General features: G+C 31.1%; 1 protein-coding gene across 1 annotated transcript; it reads left to right on the forward strand.

The window, feature by feature from the left end:
• Nucleotides 1–5,549: 5,549 nt before the first annotated feature.
• Nucleotides 5,550–7,185, forward strand: LOC143921685 (kelch-like protein 24). The gene is made up of 8 exons (XM_077445038.1): nucleotides 5,550–5,573; nucleotides 5,648–5,793; nucleotides 5,863–6,002; nucleotides 6,086–6,264; nucleotides 6,344–6,532; nucleotides 6,599–6,751; nucleotides 6,816–6,959; nucleotides 7,021–7,185. The coding sequence occupies exons 2-8, from the start codon at nucleotides 5,681–5,683 to the stop codon at nucleotides 7,183–7,185; spliced, it is 1,083 nt and encodes a 360-aa protein (XP_077301164.1). The 5' UTR covers nucleotides 5,550–5,573; nucleotides 5,648–5,680.
• Nucleotides 7,186–19,634: the final 12,449 nt, after the last annotated feature.

Consider the following 19,634-nt stretch of genomic DNA (forward strand, 5'->3'; position numbering starts at 1 on the left):
ATGTACATACATATGTGTATCTGTATACGTAGGTAAACTACATATATATTTATATTATAAAAAAGGCACATATTTATAGGCTGCCGAATGGGTTAAATGTGTGGAATATAAATATAGACGATATAATATAAATATTGGCTTTTTACCCTTTTATGAATAGGCCCTATGAAAAGGTTTTCCTATTATAATATGCGTAGTGCGATCAAACAATGCTGCGAAGCTTTTAATATTATATGTACTTTAGTCATGATTTTAAGATCTCTAATAATGTATATTTTTGAAATTTATTATTATTATTTGTTATTAATATTATTAATTATTATATTTAAATTTTAATTAATCTGAACTGGTTCAGCCTTCTTGCAGTTTAAATTTTTTCTTGGCTTTCTCCTTCAAAATGGTATCTTTTGGATGATCTCACCACTATTGGATGATTCTCCCCAAGTTTAACAGTTTTTGTCTTGACCAATGTCCTTTGACCAGTGGAACTTCTCATGCCTCTCTGGAATATCAATTCTTGTAACTTTTCCGAGCATTCCTTAACAATCAATCAATTGATCTTCCCAGGTCTAAAAATTTCCTTTGGAAGCTGCATTTCAAATATTTATGTATAGAATGTACCCCAGCTACCATAATTGAGACTTATAAATAAAGAGCGGACCAACTTTGCGCCGTTCTTTGTTCGTTTTTATGATAAACCTTTTTTTTTATGCTCTCTAAATTTGTAGTTTGCCCTGTTTCCTGGAAAATAGACCCAAAATGCCCTATTTTCTAGAAAAAGCACGTTTCCGCTCCTACCTCTACTTATAAGGGTATTAAAAAAGAAATTTTATTCATAGGTTTCCCTCAACTTAGTAATCGACCTGTTTGAATCTCAAAAAAATTTCTAGTAACTCTTATTTTAAAATACTCTCTCTTCTTTACATTTTACTAAAGGTTGATTTGGGAACCCAACGTTTAAATTTTTTGAATTTGATATTTTCCACCTCAGTGAGCGTAAGTTATCAGAAATTATTTTAACCTATTTGTCTGGTAGCCTACACTCATGATTTTCATAATTGAATATGATGTAAGAATGGAATTTTGTTTTTTTCTCTTTCATTTGGTCCTCGGAGGAATGTTTTGATTTGTTTTCACAAATCTTCTGTATTTATTTTATGTACAATTTGTAAAAATTATTCACAAATGTAAAATCCATAGATGTCTCAATGGATTAATTATTTAATTAATTAATTGTTATGTCGTGTTCTTCAGCTTCTGGAAATACAATGATTTATGTAATAATAAAATGCTGCATTGTCTGTAATCAATCGTCCAGGAAGACGCATGCCTTCCTGGTATATATCTATGTAAAAATAAAATTTCACTTACACTTACTTAACTACATTTTGATATAATTGACTTTAAGATCTTTCTTATATACATATGTACATATTTTGCGCAGTTGAGTATTCTGTAATATCATCGAGATCATATTGTACAAGCTATTATTAGACAAAAATGAATCTCCAGCATGATTTATCAATTCAATGGATATCGATGCTCTCGAGAAGCTTCCATTTTACCACTAATTGAAGCATTGTTTCGAGTGGCCGTCTAGAAATGAATAATACATATCGACTTGTTCCTCCGAAGCAGTGGGAGGCTGGATGGGGGATGGGGGGGTGAAGGGTTTGCGTTTAAAATTGACCCTAGCTCGCGACTGTTTGCCCAGACCCCATTAGCATGGTTAACGCTTAATTACTAGTCAAACATTGAAATTGGTTCATTAAATATCCTCCATATTTGAGGAGTTGAACAAACAAATTTGCGGTCTCGTTACACAGCAGCGACCCCCCGTCAGGGAAAAGGTTCTGATCTATGAGTGGACAATACGAAGACGAAATATGTATTTTATTTGTATACGATGATGTCGTACTTTGGTTGAAAATCGGTTGAGAACCACTAGCGAGTACGTACATATGTTCAAGTTTGCTGACTTCAGTACGGGCAAATTACATAGATTGTTTTACGTTAAAGTTATCTTAGTATAAAGTTAGACGTTATGTAATGAATGATTTGCAATTAGCTATGGTATATACATAGCTATGTAATATCCGCAAAACTTTGTTTATGTATGGATTTCATATGTTGTACAGTTAAGTTTAGGATATTGCTCTATAAGTTTTTTAGCACTTTCTACACTGATGGATAGTGAGTGACCAGGACCTATATTTTATTTTATTTCTCCAAATATACTGAATGCAGGGTCTTCATATTTTATTTATTCCTCTTCAAAACCACTATGATTCGAAATATTTCATTACGAAATAAAAACATTGATCAATATCAACAGAAAAAAAATCAAAATTTTTCACGTGAAGCTTCTTATAGACGTGCCTTACAGATGCAAGAGAGAGATAGGGAGAATTCAGTACGCCCCGCTCAACGGTTATTGTGAGAATGGTATCCACCTTGGAATGACGGCTATGCTTCAGCTATTATCTTTTTTCATTTCTTGCACTTAAAATAGTTTATACATATAGCTATTTAAAACAATTAACCCCACAGATTTCGCATTATTTAAATTTAAAACACACATTTTTTAGCCACCAGCGTGGCTTGGTGGTTGCGTTGATACTAAGCAGCGAGAAGTCACCGGGTTTGACCTTGATTGGAAAGAATTTATTCCGAGTATAATCTTAAATGCTGCTAATCAGACTTGGATATTTGTGCTCCAAGTCGATCGTTTCTCATCAGAGTTTGCCAATTTATCTGAGCTCATTGTTGAAGCGGTTCCTCCAACAAATTGGCAGAAACCATCCTACCTACTATGTAACCACTATTTGATTTTAAAAATGTGTTAACTATAAATATCCAGCCCTCTTAATAATAATAAATAAATCTTGGTGAGTTCATCAAGTAGTCTTAAAAAAATAAATAAATCTTTCATTGGAACATGACAATACATATGTATATAAATAAATAAATTTTTAATTGAACGCTTGGTGTCAAACACAGTGGATAGTACTAAAAATCTTCTCGTATTATTACATGTTTATTCCAAAGTCAGATTTGAACCCATTTGAGATTAATTGTATTAGGTACATATAGCATACGAGTACTCTAATTGCATTTAATTTTCAAGTCCACGTCGATAATAAACACTAAAATAAATTAAAAAAATATGTAGGTCATTAATTACCGAAAATATAAAGTCAAGTGAACGAAGTCAAAAATTTTCAAATTGACAAGTTTGAATTTCTCATGACAAGGCGTAAACAAGTTGGCGAATCAATCGAAACTTTGGCCATTGAAAGTTGTGGCGAAACGAACACTGGTTTAATTGAAGTCGCGCAATTCGATACGAACGGTACGAGGCGACAGGACCAAAGAAACTGAAAACAGGGTGAGAGGGGGGAGGGGGAGGAGAGGTTTGGTTAAAAAATCTCGAATTTAATTACGAGAATTTCTCAATGTTGACGTTTGAAAACTGGGCTGCGTGCGGCCAATCAAAACAAGCTAAAGTTTGTGATTTCAATCGCAAAGTTGCGCCCTCGGGGTCCACACCCCCTCCCCCCCTTCAGCCTCTCTTTCAAATTTGTACAGAAAATATGTCTGGTCGTGTTGGGGTTTGATTTCGCCCGTTCTTCTCCGAGTTCTTATCCGTCTGTCGGGTGCGAATGGGCGTAAGCGCCACGCGTCTGTCTACTCAATTATGCCGTCATTTGTTCCCCGATTCGACATTGACGGACCGGATGGGGTTAACGTTCGGCGGAGGATTTTGATATCATGGGGGTGTGGCTATTTTTCATTTTATTAATTATTTAAAAGTGTTTCTGAAAGGCGTTCTATGCGGATTGGTACGCGCTTTAAACCGGGTAGTTTCGTGTGCGTACATACTTTATCATACCTTATAATACATGGCACCACTCTATGTTATTACAACATTATATAAAAACTAGAAGGGTTTTGCTTTTGCACGGACAACTTTATGTAGGGCAGGGGATGACAAAATTTGCAAAAGGCTACGTCAATTCGTAGAGGTATACATATATGTATGTAGTATTAGCGGTAGCCGCGGCTCAAAAATATGTCGCTTTAAATTTGATTTAATTTAATATAATATTATAGGCTAGCTTAGTAAATAGCTCTTATGTCCTTGAATAGAAAAATAATGACTATTTGTAAAATATGAAACAGCCTGTCTGATTACACTGAGCAACTTATCAATCTGTATTATATAATTGAATTCAAATATGACATTTCGTTCGTTTATGACGCATGAGCGTTGAAGAAATGCACAGTTTTTACGATTTCTTGACTTTTGTAGTCTTTAACTCAAAATCTAGTATTGCAATGCCAAAAAATAGTAATGGAATCAATAATCAGATATTTTTCCTATTGATTGTGATTTTTTATTGTTTTAAAATACTTATAATTAATTATCTATATCCATTGAATTTTAAAAGTCAAAATTATACTTTTCTTTACACATTTTGCTGTTGATATTGTGAGCTATCTCGCTAATTTTTCACTTTACCACATTTATAAGGATTGCTTTTCTATCTCAATATTTTTTTATTTAAACATTTACCGCTCGAATAAGTACTTTAACATTTAAAAAAAAAATATGATAAAAAACCAGTTCTTGTAAACGTAGTGAAATATAAAACTAAATAATGCATAGATGAAATATATTTTCGACTTTTAAAATCCGCTAGATAATTAATTATACTAATTTTAAAGCAAAAATAAATAAATTTAATAGAAAAAAATATCCGAATATTGATTCCACTACTCAATTTTGGCACAGAAATAACATACATATTTTGAATTAGATATGTATGTTATTTGCAAAAGCCAAAAATCTGTAAAAATTACGAACTTTTCAAACGGATTTATCTGATAAATGAGAAAAAATCATTGTCATTTATGAATTTAATGGGTCAAACTCAGTTAAAATTAATGTCTCCGTTTCGGTAAGTAAAAAACGTGATTTTTTGTTGTTCGGTGTTATTAGTTAGTAAGTCTGCGTTAAAGTTTTGTAAAGTATTCAATTCAACAAATAACAAGAGCCTTAGAAAGGTTCTCCAATATCTACATATACCTACATATACATACGTATGTTGTTAATTTACTTAAATTTATTTTTTCATATGCGGTTTTAAAATGTCTTTAGAGTTACTACGCAAAAACATGTTTATTTGTGATAAAATACCATAACCGCAACAGAAGAAAAATAGTATAAATATACTAATCTATTAACTGCGAATCAATTTTACACACTTTATGAGAAATTTAACTTCTACGTAAAATTTGTCATAATGATGCTTTTGAAATGATATTTTTCCTCTCAAATTATTTACATATATTCATGTTTGTATATAAGAGGGTACAATTTAATGTATCAAATTGGTTAAAATGTGTAAAATTTTAATACAAACAATTTATTTTTTATTTCAACATCATGTTTTTTCATTCCGTTACAAACCAACGAGTATAATACGTTAAGATACGATTATCTATTGTGACAAACAGACCACATTTATTTTATCTACCTATATTCCAGTCATCATTGAGATTCTGTTCAGGTAAGTCGTGCTATATTTTATTTTAAATTAATTAAATCTGATAATCTACACCTTACAATTTATATTATTTTTAGGAGAAGACTATTAAGAAAAAAATAAGAAATACTATGATAAAAGTGAAGACTAAACAAGGTTTTGCAACAAACCGACTCAATTATTTTCATGATGCCATGAGAGAGAATAAGTTTACCGATGTTTATTTCGCCGTCAGAAACAGAAGGCATCGTTTTTCGATTGTAAATATAATTAATTTTCAAAATATCAATTTTAATCATCTTTAACATTTTAGTTTTTTTGCACACATGATAGTGCTTTCGGCTTGCAGCGAATTCTTCATAGAAAATCGGTACAAATTGAGTGCCACTTTTTCCGAATTTGAGTACCCAGTTATCAATGCAATGCTTAAGTATTGCTACCTTGGAGAAATACGTAAAAGTTGATTTCATCGTAAAAACAAATTATTCGATTTTTTTTTATATTCTTGTATTTTAATATTTTAAATGCACTTTTAGACATCAATGATGAGCATTTTAAAGAATTCTTGCAACTAGCCGACAAACTTCAGATCAAAAGCATTGCTCCTCGATACGAAACAATCGATCAAAAAAATTGTTTGGAAGTCTTGCGTCTCTCAGACGATCCAATATTGAAAGAAAAGGCAATGATTTTGACTCTAGACAATTTTAAGACTGTAAGTGTTGATTAAATATGTATTTAAAATGCTCTACTTCTCAAATATGTACATATGTTGCATGTCATATTTGTTTTAGTTGTACAAAACCCCAAGTTTTCTCAATTTGCCAGCCTCTGCTTTGGCCGAGATTCTGAAGTCGGATGAACTAAATTTGTTAGTTGAAGTAGTTTTTAATTCTGTTAAATTATGGGTGAACTCTGATGAAGAAAACCGTAGAAGTGTATTGGTAGAGCTATTAAGTTCCATAAAGTTGACTTCAAATGAGGTATTTAAAGATTATGATATTAAATCATTGCTAATATTCTTTTGAAATATTATGTAATGCTTTCAGTTTCTCGTCAAAGAAGTTATGGTATTTTGTTCTGTCTATCCAGAATGTATTGCAATTCTTCAAAAAGCGATGCAATCACTTTTAAATCCAATCCAAACAGAGGATATCACTAATTATGAAAAAATAGCACTCGTCGGAGATAATAATCTATCTGTAAGTTTTATAATGAGATCATTTGGTGTTACGGTTAATTAAATCATTTCATTGCGTATTAAAGGGGGCAAACACGATCGATATATACGATGGAAAAAACAATAGTTGGACCTTGAGTAAAGATTTTGATTTAAACAGAAGTTATCCAGCATCAGTTCTCGTCGATGACTGGATGTTGATCATTGGAGGATACAATTCTTCAGATAAAGTAGTCATTTTGAAATATTTCGTTCGATTATTTTGATTGGAATGAATTAATTCCTTCTCAGGTAGATTACATCGATTTGAAAACTGGACAGAAACATCAATTGAATCCATTAAATGAAGGCCGTCATTGTTTAGTAGCAGTGACACTTCGTCGTAATTCTTCCACTGATGTATACGTCATCGGGGGTACTCATAATGGAAAAGCATTATCATCAGTTGAAAGATGATCTTTAATAAAGTAAATGTTACACAATAATATTGAACTTATTGAATTGATGTCGAATAGATGGAACAGCAAGAAAAAGAACTGGGACTTGAGTGTTCCTCAATTATTGCAAAATGTTGCTTGGTTTAGCGCTTCTGTCGTCGATGACAGAATATACGTGACAGGTGGGATTATAGATGGAACACCACTGTCTTCCAATATAGTACAAATGTACTCGGAAGAATCGAATTCATGGTCTTATCGAGCTCCAATGATTCAGGAAAGAGATGACCATTCGGTGATTATTTATCGATAAGCTCTTTCTAACCATAAAAGTTGTTATTTTTGAATAATTTTTTTATTCGATTGGTTCCAGAGTATCGCTATTAAAGGTAAGTTATATGTAGCTGGTGGATATTTTCAAAAGACAAGTTCTCGTTTAGACAGTGTCGAGTCGTATGATCCGAATGCTAATCTGTGGACAGCTTATTGTAAACTGCCAAATCCTTCATACGCGATCAGCCTTTGTTTTTACCGAAATAAGTTGCTTTGCACGGGTGAGTTTTTTTATTTGAATAAATATACCTTTGTAAGTGTTTGAAATTTGTTTTGAATGTTAACTGTCTTTCAATTTACAGGTGGAGATCAATCAAATGGCGTTTGGCAATACGATGACGTACAGAAACATTGGAAAGCTTTTAAAAGTCTCAGCAAAATGAGATTGTATGCAAATGCATTAGTGATTCCATATGATTCCGTTATTTGATTTTGCGTGGAGAAGTTATCGTTACATTTGTGAATGTATAAATTTAAATAATTTTTGAATGTTAGTATGTAACTGAAAAATAAATAATATATTTTTACTTTGTTTAATATGGTTAGTTGTTTTATTAATAAAATGATTTAAATGTGGATCTAATTTTATAAGACCAGAAATATAACTTAAGTTTTTTTTTCTCTGAGAATCTATTTTGGACTTCTGAGAATCTATTTGGACTTATAGCACCTTTATGATCAAGATAACACTTGGTAAGGGATTCTAATCTCACGTGTATACATTTTTGGTTTTCATACATGTAATCTATTATTTGTTAATTCAAAACAACAATTTTATTCAATACTAGTGTTTTTACCCGGCTTCGCTTGGTATTTGTAATATAAAGCGCTTAAACATGGCTAATCCAATAGTCAACATTTTATTAAAATTATTTGAATAGTTTTATTTTATTAAAATTATTTGAATAGTTTTATTTTATTTAAATTTATTTGAATATTCATTTGTTATATACATACATAAAAAGTCTCTTTCAAAATTACATATATATAAAAGAAGATGAATACTTATTTTAGCAATTCTTTTTCGTTGGTTTTTAGTCGATTCTACATATATATTGTAAGTTTGGATTTGACGAATCCTCTAATACGATATGCATAATGTAAATTTTTCAATTCTATTTTCTCTATAATACATTTTATCATTTATTAAGATTTTTTAGCGAAACTGTATCAGTTAAGGAAGGTGAAGACTAAATATGTAACATATTTGACTAAAAAAGGCAATTCGACGACCTTAAAGAAAGTAGAACGTGAAATCAATATGTAAATAATATACACATGTACATACGTAAATTACAAAGTAGGATTGAACAATTGCATACATATATTATTCATTCTTAAACCATATACCCTCCAATCAAACAACTTTCCTTTAACATTGGACTTTAAACTATATGACTATATAAATATGCACATATTTATATAGTCATATATAATAGTCATATATAACTCTTTTTGCTTCAGCTTTCACTACGAAAATACAATCAATACTTTCTTCAAAGTACATATACACAAAAACAAAGTCTGAAATGGCAATCAGTAATAAAATATTTAGGAGTAACGTTCTATAAAGAATGAGATGGGCACCTCACATAGAGGCAGCGAAATGCAAGGCGATACGGGTATATCCTCAATATACCCAATATTGAATCGCCATAGTTCGTTATTCACTCAAAATAAAATAAAACTATATCACGCGCTCATATTACCATTATTAACCTATGCTTCACCTGTATGGAATAACGCCTCGAATACTAACCTGTCAAAACTCCAAATAATACAAAATAAAACCTTAAACATAATTTATAACACACCCATATATACTAACTTGAAAAAACTGCATGCCAAAAATTATATCCTATTAGTAACAGGGGTCTACGTGACTTGACAGAATGTTAAATGACAGAAAACGCAAATATCGGAAGGCAAAGATCGAAAATCGAAAGATCTTAAGTCGACAGATAAATTCTGCGCGCGCACATTAATACGTGAGGAAAAGCCTGTTCCTCTTGTTCCTGTTGTATCCTGATCACGCAAATTATGTACCGTTTACCATGCAATTTTTTTTTTTGATCTTTCGACTTAAGATCTTTCGATTTTCGATCTTTGCCATCCGATATTTGCGTTTTCTGTCATTTAACATTCTGTCAAGTCATGGAGACCGTAGTTACAGACATTACTAGCAAACTAACCAATAGATTATATGACAGAATAGCTAATAACCATACTTGTGAAGAGTCTCGGTGATTACAACAAAATGTCTATACCCTTCAGGTATAACACACAGATTACCTAAACACAATCTGCTTTAGATTGTCGACTTTAGAGAGTCTTCAATTAATATTATGTATTAGATGTACTATGAGTATTTATAAATACTTTTTCCTATTATGCTGTACATTAACATCAGAATAACATAATACTATGATTACTAACAAAATTAAATTAAAATTGTAAAATAGAAAATAATCAGTAGATCAGTAGCTATTAAAATAGATATAAGCTGTACTGTGAACATAATTTAGTAAAAATAAAAAGCATTTAACATAAAAATCAAAATAAACACAAAAAACCAGAAGGATGTCAAGATATAAATAGTATACAAAAACATGAAGACAACATTTAAAAGCGAACATTCAGCCACATATGTACAATCAAATGAAAAATTTCATAGAACTCTAACCTAACTTAACCGGCAAACAACCAAACGTTTCCCATACCTTTAAGCGTACTTGCCAAGAAGTTGTCACGACTTTCCAACTGGCACGGTCGGCTGAGCCAACTCAAGACCCAAACAGCGTTATAAATTCATCTCGCAGGGCTTCTTTGTGAATAGATAATCAAACTATGAATACAGATGTTAAGCAGAAAATGGGGCTCGGGTGGAGTAGCTAGTGTCGGTCGCACCATACGCTTACAAAATTTACGGCCGTCGACGTTGCACCGTTATTTACGACGGCTGTTGGGGTAAAATTGACCCCAGACACCACCCCAACATCCACCCCAGCCCCACTGCAGATCGTCGATAAGAGATAAGGGGAACATAACGCCATTATTTCGGACCTGAGATAATTCGGTATGACGAACCGTCGAGTTTTCTGGTTAAATTTTGCAGTGAAGATATTGCAGGAGGACCTACGTATGTATATACAGCCTCCCTCGCAAGGCCGTAAGTCATGTCTGGCTAGTGGGTCTCATACATCACGACGCTTTTATGTTAATGAACAGGGGCTTCGGATGCCACAAGTTCGCCCCTGATAAACTGGCGACAATTTATCCGTCGGATAAGCCCTTTCACTTTTCCCCATCATTTTTATTCGCGAGAAAGATGATGTTCAACATATGAATGTATACCTTTTAGAGCTGGGAAAAGTTTTGTGAAAATGCTTCATGGGAACGGTGGTTGAATTTTTGTATCAAAACATCAACACAAATATGATCCGTTTTAACGATTGTATTTATTGGCTTCAATGATGGAGTTTGTTACATGTTTTGATATATGAATATAATAAGTCAATCGAAACTGAATACTACATATTTTGGTATACGAATATTATAAATTAATTTAACTAAACTATAAAACCAGAAATAAATAAAATAAATACTATGAGGAGCTATTTTCGTTCGAAATACATACATACATACATATATAGCGCACTTAAACCAGAACGATATTTCAACAATATTCTATTAATTCGAGAAGCGATTTAAAGATTTGTCGGTAAATGCTTTCTTTTGAAGGTGTAGAATAAGATTAATTGTATTTTCTTCAAAAATATTTCAAAAACTGAGATTTTTTGAAACAATTTACAACTCATAAATAGAGTAGGTATTTTTATAATTTTTTTAATGATGAAAAATACAGAATTGATATACTGAAGTGTGTTCAATTTTTAAGCATTTTCTCATATTATTACATCCTCATAAATATAATTTTATATTTGGATAAATTTCATATATATATATTGTATATATTTAAAAATTTATAAAGTATGAAAGTTTGCGTTTACTCCAAAAGAAATATATGCTAAAATAAAACGTTAAAACATGAAAATGATAAGTATATAAAAACTACGCAAAGCTTTCTTAAGTTTAAGAGCAAAGGCTTTCAAAATATTTCAAGAATGTGCACACATTTGTTTATAAGTATCTACACGCTATGCCAACTTAAGTGTCCTTTTAATGAAAAATTACAAAGTACAGAGTTCAAACTATTGCACGGAATTTTACGATAGCGTTTATTTTTGGCAGAATATTCAAAAACTTCAGTGCACGAGTGTAAAAAAATGAATGAACAAACGCCGAGTACATAATGTGAGTTTCATATTTCAAAGAAAGGAATTTATGTACACATTTGCACTAGCGCGAAAAAATTCTGAAATCTGAAAGCGTTCCATACTACAGGACAAAAGATTTAATGTTTAAAAGTTTTCAATTTTTCTTTAAATTCATAGCATATTTATTAAAAACCTATGTACATATATGTTGTAATTTTTATTTATAATCACATAATTTATAATACACCCATATATACTAACTTGAAAAAACTGCATGCCATAAATAATATTCCGTTTGTTACAGACATTACTAACAAACTAACCAGTAGATTCTATGCCAGAATCACAAATAACCATACTAACACACTTGTGAAGAGCCTCGGTGATTACAACAAAATGTCAATCAGGTATAACACACAAATTACCTAAACACAATCTGCTTTAGGTCATCGACTTTAGTATTTAAAAATCAAAATTTACAATTTGATTTTTAAATGATTTTTATTATTACTAAATTATATTCACAATACATCTTATATCTATTTTAATAGCTACTGATCATTTTCTATTTTACAATTTTAATTTAATTTTGTTAGTAATCATAGTATTATATTATTATAATGTTAATATCTACAGCGTAATACGAAAAAGAGCTCAAAAACCTATTTACAATTTTTATAAATGCTCATAATACATCTAATATATAATATTAATTAAAGACTCTCTAAAGTCGATGACCTAAAGCAGATTGTGAAGGTAATCTGCGTTTATACCTGAAGGGAAAGGACCGAAATTTATAATCATTAGTGCTACGTCTGTGAGTATATTGTTTACCTAAGGACTCTTTTATGTATTTTATTTTTAAGTATCTTGTATTTCTAATATATATATATATTAATGTAGAATGTGCATATGTATATTGCTCCGAGTTATTGGGTTTGGAATCTCGTACTTGTAATATTGTGGTTTTTTGGATGCAATTTACATATGATATAATTTGAGCATGTACATACATACGTTATCGTATAATGTAATTTAGTCCTGTTCCTGTCGAAAGCTATGCTAAAAACCGTTTATTTTGAAACATGTCTCCCACTTAATTGAATTGTCGTATAATTTACAGAAACATTACTGCCATTCGAGCATTAGTAGGGCTTTTGTAATTATCGAGCGCTATTTACCGGAAGCAAGTGGCGCTATCGGCCGATCAAAGTGGCCAATTATCCTAAGCCCGGGAAAATTTTCCCACAATTTTCAAAACGACGACCGTTACGAGCACCCGGGGAATTTTCAAACGACGACGACGATGTTAAAGTATAAAAAAAAACACCGAGCAACCGAACAGAGCGAAAAAAATTACAAAGAAATTCACCTGACTTACGAGATATTCGCATAAATCACACACATTCGAGAAAAAGGCGTTCTTTTTCACACAAAAAAAAAAAAGAAAACACATGTAAAAGTAGCGCATGATAACTTTTTCTTCATATTTTTCACGCGCACGACCCTGAAAAAATATTCACCGGTGTAATATTAAGAATTCATTAGTCGGGAGATTCGCGATTAGATATTGTACGCTAGCTCGTATATTCGAAAGTTAACTGCCAGATTTATACACTTCGTAAAAATGTACGGTTTTCCTTATATTCGTTTACGTTTTCGTATATTTTCCTTTTGTACTCTTTGAACTTGGGAATATTATGTTTTGTGTGCGTGGAAATTTTTTTTTATCCGAAAGCGTATGTCAAAATCTGACTGGATTTTTTTCAGACGATTATACTTGGCCGTATTGGAATTTTTCTTTATAATTTATCAAATGAATACGTATTAAATATTTCACATATTTTACGATACTATATTTTAGCAAACTTCAAACTTTTGATTGTTTTGTATATTTTAATCTCTGCGGTACGGCTTGAGCTATTTAATGAAATTCTGAAATTTAAATACCTGGTTTTTAATTAAGCTAAAAAATTTCTAGAAACTGCTTCAATTAAATTTTAACCTTTTTCATTTGTTTTTTATATTTGTAAATTTCAATTTCTTCTTATATTCTATCTTATAACCTTTTCCAAATATTTTAATACTATAGTTTAATTATGCAATGTACTACATATTTTGTCATGCCTTTATTCTTTACTTTTTAATTTGTTTTCCTTATATTTATCTTTTTCATTTTTGTAAAAATCTATTATTGGACTCGGGTGTTACATATATTATTTATTTACTTTTTGTGTTTTTTATACCTATCTCTGTACATCCTGTCTGTTGATTTTTCAATTAATAAAATAAAATAAAAAAATAAAATAAATTGTTTTCAATATAATGTAAGTTTTTTTTAATATGAAAGCAATATATTTACATAAATGATATTCCAAAATCTACTGCCTCTCTTATACATTTTTAAGAAAATATTGAAGTCTGCAATTTTTATTTCAATACCGTGATTGTAAATTAAATTTATTGATTAAATATTAAAAACTCTAGTTTTGAATTACGGACAGATGAACAAAGAAATGAACAAACATTATTTTTATATTTATTTATTTACATATTTTTGCCACAGTCACTGTCACTTTATTCTGTAATCAGAATACTCTACGCAATAAAATAAACATTCACAACTATTAATTTAGGCTTCGATGTATTTTATTTAATGTAAAAAAAACTTACATTAATATACTTTTAATACTAAACATAAAAATACGTATTTATGTATTATTACTATTGGTTTAAGTATTTATGTTATATTATTACTATTGGTGTACATACTTATAGGTAAATATTAATACTTTTAATGCCCATTGTTTCATTCTATTAACCCGAAAAATAACAAGAACAACTGACTTACGGACATAATTGACCTGAAAATGTCTCGCTTATCAACAAGGTAAAAGCTTAGTGTGTATTTTGTCACAAAAGAAAAGCATTTAGTACAAAATAATTCTTTTCAAAACGAAAAAAATTGAAAAGGCCCGTAAATTAACGCAACAACACTAGAAAGAACACACATTTTTTAATCTATCGACCAAAAGTCAGGGCCCTTTTATTTGATAAAATCTCGTCAACCCAATATTACAGCCTGAAGAGAAGTACATAAGTGTTCGCGTGTGCGTTCCGACCTCAGAAAAAAAATCTAGATGCACTTCCAAAAAAGAAAAGAAGGTAGATCGAGTCGAAGATAATCTCGGCCGAAAATCGTGTTCTAAAACGGTTATTACGGGTGAAGGAAAAGTCGTCCAAAAGGTCCGATGAAAACAAAGAAGGAAAACCCCGCGGGCTTTTCACGTAATGACTTTATTACGTGGCCCTGCGAACTTTATTTGTAAATTGAGAGCTGTTTTAGGTCGGGATTTTTACTACGCTATGAAAATTGTTGCTTGAGCCGGAAAAATGAAAGCCGATGATTATTAACAAGTCGAAAAAGCTCAGTCGAGTCTAAATTGCGGATGGCGTGCGTGAAACAGATATGTCAAAATGCGAAAAAAGCTCTTTAACGGGCGCTAAACGGCGCCGCCGATTCGACACAATGAATTTTCCTCGGAAAAATCCAAGAAAAGTTATATACGTCCGTAATATCGAGCTCGGAGTTTTCAGTCGGATTGTAAACATACTTGAAAGATTTATTAAATTTTGGAAAAAAATATGTTTTCGAAATGCTTTCGAAAAATTTTATCAAAGAAAGAATATCATTGGAACGCTCAACATAAAAGAGTTTGAGTGGATCAATTTGCAATGTTTAATGAGGCGATTTGATGGTTTGAAAATCAATGGAGAACAAGCTATATTCAAATTCTTTTCTATTTACTAATCAATTAACATCATCTTCTTCAGATATTCGCGAAAACTTTCCCAAATTTTGCCCATTTTTAAAGCATATGTTTTTGGTACTGTTACATTCGTTGGTGATGTGTATTTTGTTGATATTAATATTTCCGCTGCCACCAAGCGTTTTTGCGGAACGGTACTCCGTAAATAAAACTCACTTTATTTTATAAGATGATTATCTTCTTTAATAGTAGTAAGTATACACGAGATTAGTTAGTATTACACGTTACTAGTTAGTAGTTTACTAGTTAAGTCGTCTAATCGCGAGTCACTAGTTAGACGGTTCAATTGTAAGTCAGTGATTAGTAAGAGACGGTTCGGTTGTAAGTCAGACGGTTCGATCGCAAGTGATAAGTAAGAGACGGCTCGATCGCAAGTGACCTTCCATATGTTTAACATCAGTATATATTTAATAGACGTAACAATTTGGACCAATCATAGTTCGTGATAAAATAGGGGGGAACTCGAGTTAAGTAAAACAATATCTTAAGACTTTAATACTTTGACCCTTGAGTGTATCGAGAAATGGTTTTCACACAATTAGTTACGCAGCTTTAAACGGGTTTTTGAGGGAATACGATTCGAGTCGAGTCGTGTGAAAAATGCTGGTAAACTAATTAAAGACAATATTTTTAGTGTTTGCATATGTATCCCTTGAGGGTAGATTTCACGCAATTCGTTGTGCGGATTAAGAGTCGTGAGAATAATGCAGAAAAGCGATAAAGTTAGTTGAAAAACGATATTTTTAGTGTTAACATATGTGTCTTGAATGTATCGAGAAATGGCTGAGTAGATGCACGCAATTTGTTGTGCAGGCTTAAGAAGGGCTTTGATATTTTTGGGGGAAACATAATTCGTCTCGCAGATTGATTTCAAGGTCGTGGGAATAGAATACAGCTAACATAAAACAAATAAAGACTTATGTAGATATAACAGTACGTTGAATGACCACATTTAAAACATAAAATCAAAAGTTTTGAATATAATTAAAATTTATTTTAAATTATTGAATGCAAATTTAAATCTAATGCAAGCTTTTAAAGGTTTTTCAATGTATGAACATCGAAAAATCTTCAAAAGGCAAAATATATCATTGAAGTATTTTACAGAGATTTTAAAAGATCATTTTCCAAAAAATAGTGTGGAGATACCATAGATTGAAATATGTATATTGGAGAAGAAGCCTAGTAATATATAGGTATGGAAAATTTCACAAGGCTAAAAGGTACTTTAAGCAGTTACTATTCAATGAGAGCTTTTAGATTTTTTTTCATCTTCCAATCATTAAATTGACTAAACTTTTACAAATTGTACGTAAATTGACTGCCCAAGTACAAATATTATATTATATTTCTCAATTCTCAAGGACTTTTTCGAAAAGCATATGAAGTTACATTTATGTATTTTCAAAATATCATTATAATTTTCCATTGAATTCAATGTGAAAAAGTGCACATAAAATCTGCGTCTAAAAAAATCCAATATTGAATAAAAAATAAATAAAATACAAGAACACTCAAATACGACTGATAGTATTCGAGGTCGTTAAAGGGGAGATTCTCGTAGTAACAGTGACTCATAAAAACTACGTTTAAATAACTCGTTGGTAATAAAACGGATCACTAGACTCGTTCTTATCTGCAAAAAGTGCGTCTCAAACGATCTTGATATATTGAAATGTCGTTTGTAGAGACTAAAATAAAAGAAAATAGTTTTTATTCCCTTAAACGTTTCGGATAAAATGTTCATGAACAAAATTATAAATACATCAACATAGCTATAGATAATATGTACGTAGATGGGCTAGGATTGAATCTACATAAAAGAGCAATGCAAATAAAGCAAAATTTTATTCTAAGTAACAACAATATCAGTATTAAAATAAATCTGTCCATCTCCTATACACTTTAATCGTTTTAATTATTTGTTTTATTATCTTTTTGCTAATTGGAAGAAAATAAGAATCTTTAAGTCAGGTATACTTATAGACCTAAAGTACATATGTACATATGTATATATGGTTTATGATCTGAAGCCGCCACTGTCCCCTATTTCATATCCTTCTGGCAAGAACTGTTGCATATTTTAATTCTCCCATTCCTTGTGTTTCTTAAACTCACTGGATGGTGCCATTGACATTTCCCACATCTCTCGTCATTTGCTGCACCACTTCCTCGGTTACGGAGGTCACGACTAATTGGAACATTTGAGGTAGTTTATGTCTTTGTTTATTTATTTTTCTCTATTTCTTTTCTTCTATTTATGTATGTATTGCTATATCTATGTACGTAGTAACAATAGATGAAGTTTTTTTTTTCTTGTATTTTCATGTACTTCGATCCATTCATAATCTGTTTAGCACACTCATCGCTTTGGAGCAAACTGTTGGACTAGTTTGCATGATTAATTGATGTATAATATAGTAAAATATAAAGCAACTGTCAAAAATAATGTTTTACATATATTAAAGATAACTAACAGTTATTCTACTAAGATAAAGCTTAATTGACAGCTTTTTCTGATAGTCATTCTAAAAGTTTCCACAAATTATCAATTGCACATTGCAATATCCAAAGCTTATTTTTCAGCATTGCTAAAAGCTTTTCAAATTTTGTATCGATTGATTTTTAATTCGAAAACACTGATTGAAATAACATGTATTGAAGTATTCTAAATAATATTTACAATGTCATTTTCTCATCCAAAGAAGACCATCTACATAAGAGTCAAGTGAGAGACCTCTTGAAAGATATATAGAGACAACCTTTCCGAGAGCCTTTTATTGACTAAAAAGTATTTTGATCATAATACCTGGTCTATTAATAAATAATATCTTGAAATTTGACGTAATTAATAATATACTACCAATTACATTCAAAGCCTTATATGTATGTATGTACGTACATAAGTTAACAGACAAGTTATTGATCAGATATTTTAGAGACTAGTCTGCAGACGAATCTTTACGTCAATGATCGAATTTGAAATTTCGATAGTAACAGCGTCACCTTCTGTTTTAAGGCTAAGCCCAAAGAATGTAGTACAGTCACTCAGTTATGGTGCTATTTCCCTTAAAGGCTCAGCATTAATCTGAGGCAGGTACGTCAAAAAAGCCCTTCACATTTGCATTGCAGTCACGCTGAAAACGTTATCCCGACCATAATCCACAACTCCCCGTGTCCAATAATACATTTTTCTGATGTTATTCTAGTGGCTATATGTGTGTATGTTTTACATCAGATTTGAAGTATTCATCGGCTAAATTGAATGTCAAACGGCTCTCTGGAGCCCGGAGGCTTAGTCCGTATCCGGGCGTGGACAGCGAGCGATGAGGGCTTTTCGGGGATGGCTTTTGATGATTTAGCCCCCAGCCGTTGCGAGGGTTGAGCCCTTAATCCAGGTTGCGAGCCGCGGTTATACAAACTTTTGTGAAAATACCTCCAAATCGCGTATTGACAAACAACTCACCTGAAACATTGTGTCATGTCTCGTAAGCAATGTAGTGTGTAAAAATTTTGTTACATATACAATACACATACTTGTTCAAAATAGATCATATATCATTATTGTTATTATAATCCACTTTTAGGTGAAGGAAATTTTTACATACCTCTTTTATGTTTCACTTACGATTTATATTAATTTTAAAAATGCTTCAAATACATATACAAAGATGAAAAATATGAATAGTTTAAATCAGGATCTGACATATGTATGTATTTGTATTGCTAAAACAATTTCATACCACAATTATAAATCATCTATATTTTACATATACATATGTATATATGTACTTTTAAAAATTATTCAGACTATATATCTCTTCGTTAAATTGTAATGAAAAATTTGCAAAAAATATTTCAAAGATCAAATCATATTAAGAATTTTAGTTAGTATTAAATAGATACATAAAAAAATGTCAATCAAACTCAACCAAAATATAATACGTTTCTTAAAACAATTTCGATGTGTAAAATATTCATACATAAAAATATAAATTATGTACTTCATCTATTTTTTTCGTTTTCCA

Source organism: Arctopsyche grandis, chromosome 13 (genome assembly GCF_051622035.1).
Source record: "Arctopsyche grandis isolate Sample6627 chromosome 13, ASM5162203v2, whole genome shotgun sequence".
In the NCBI taxonomy this organism is placed as follows: Eukaryota; Metazoa; Arthropoda; class Insecta; order Trichoptera; family Hydropsychidae; genus Arctopsyche; species Arctopsyche grandis.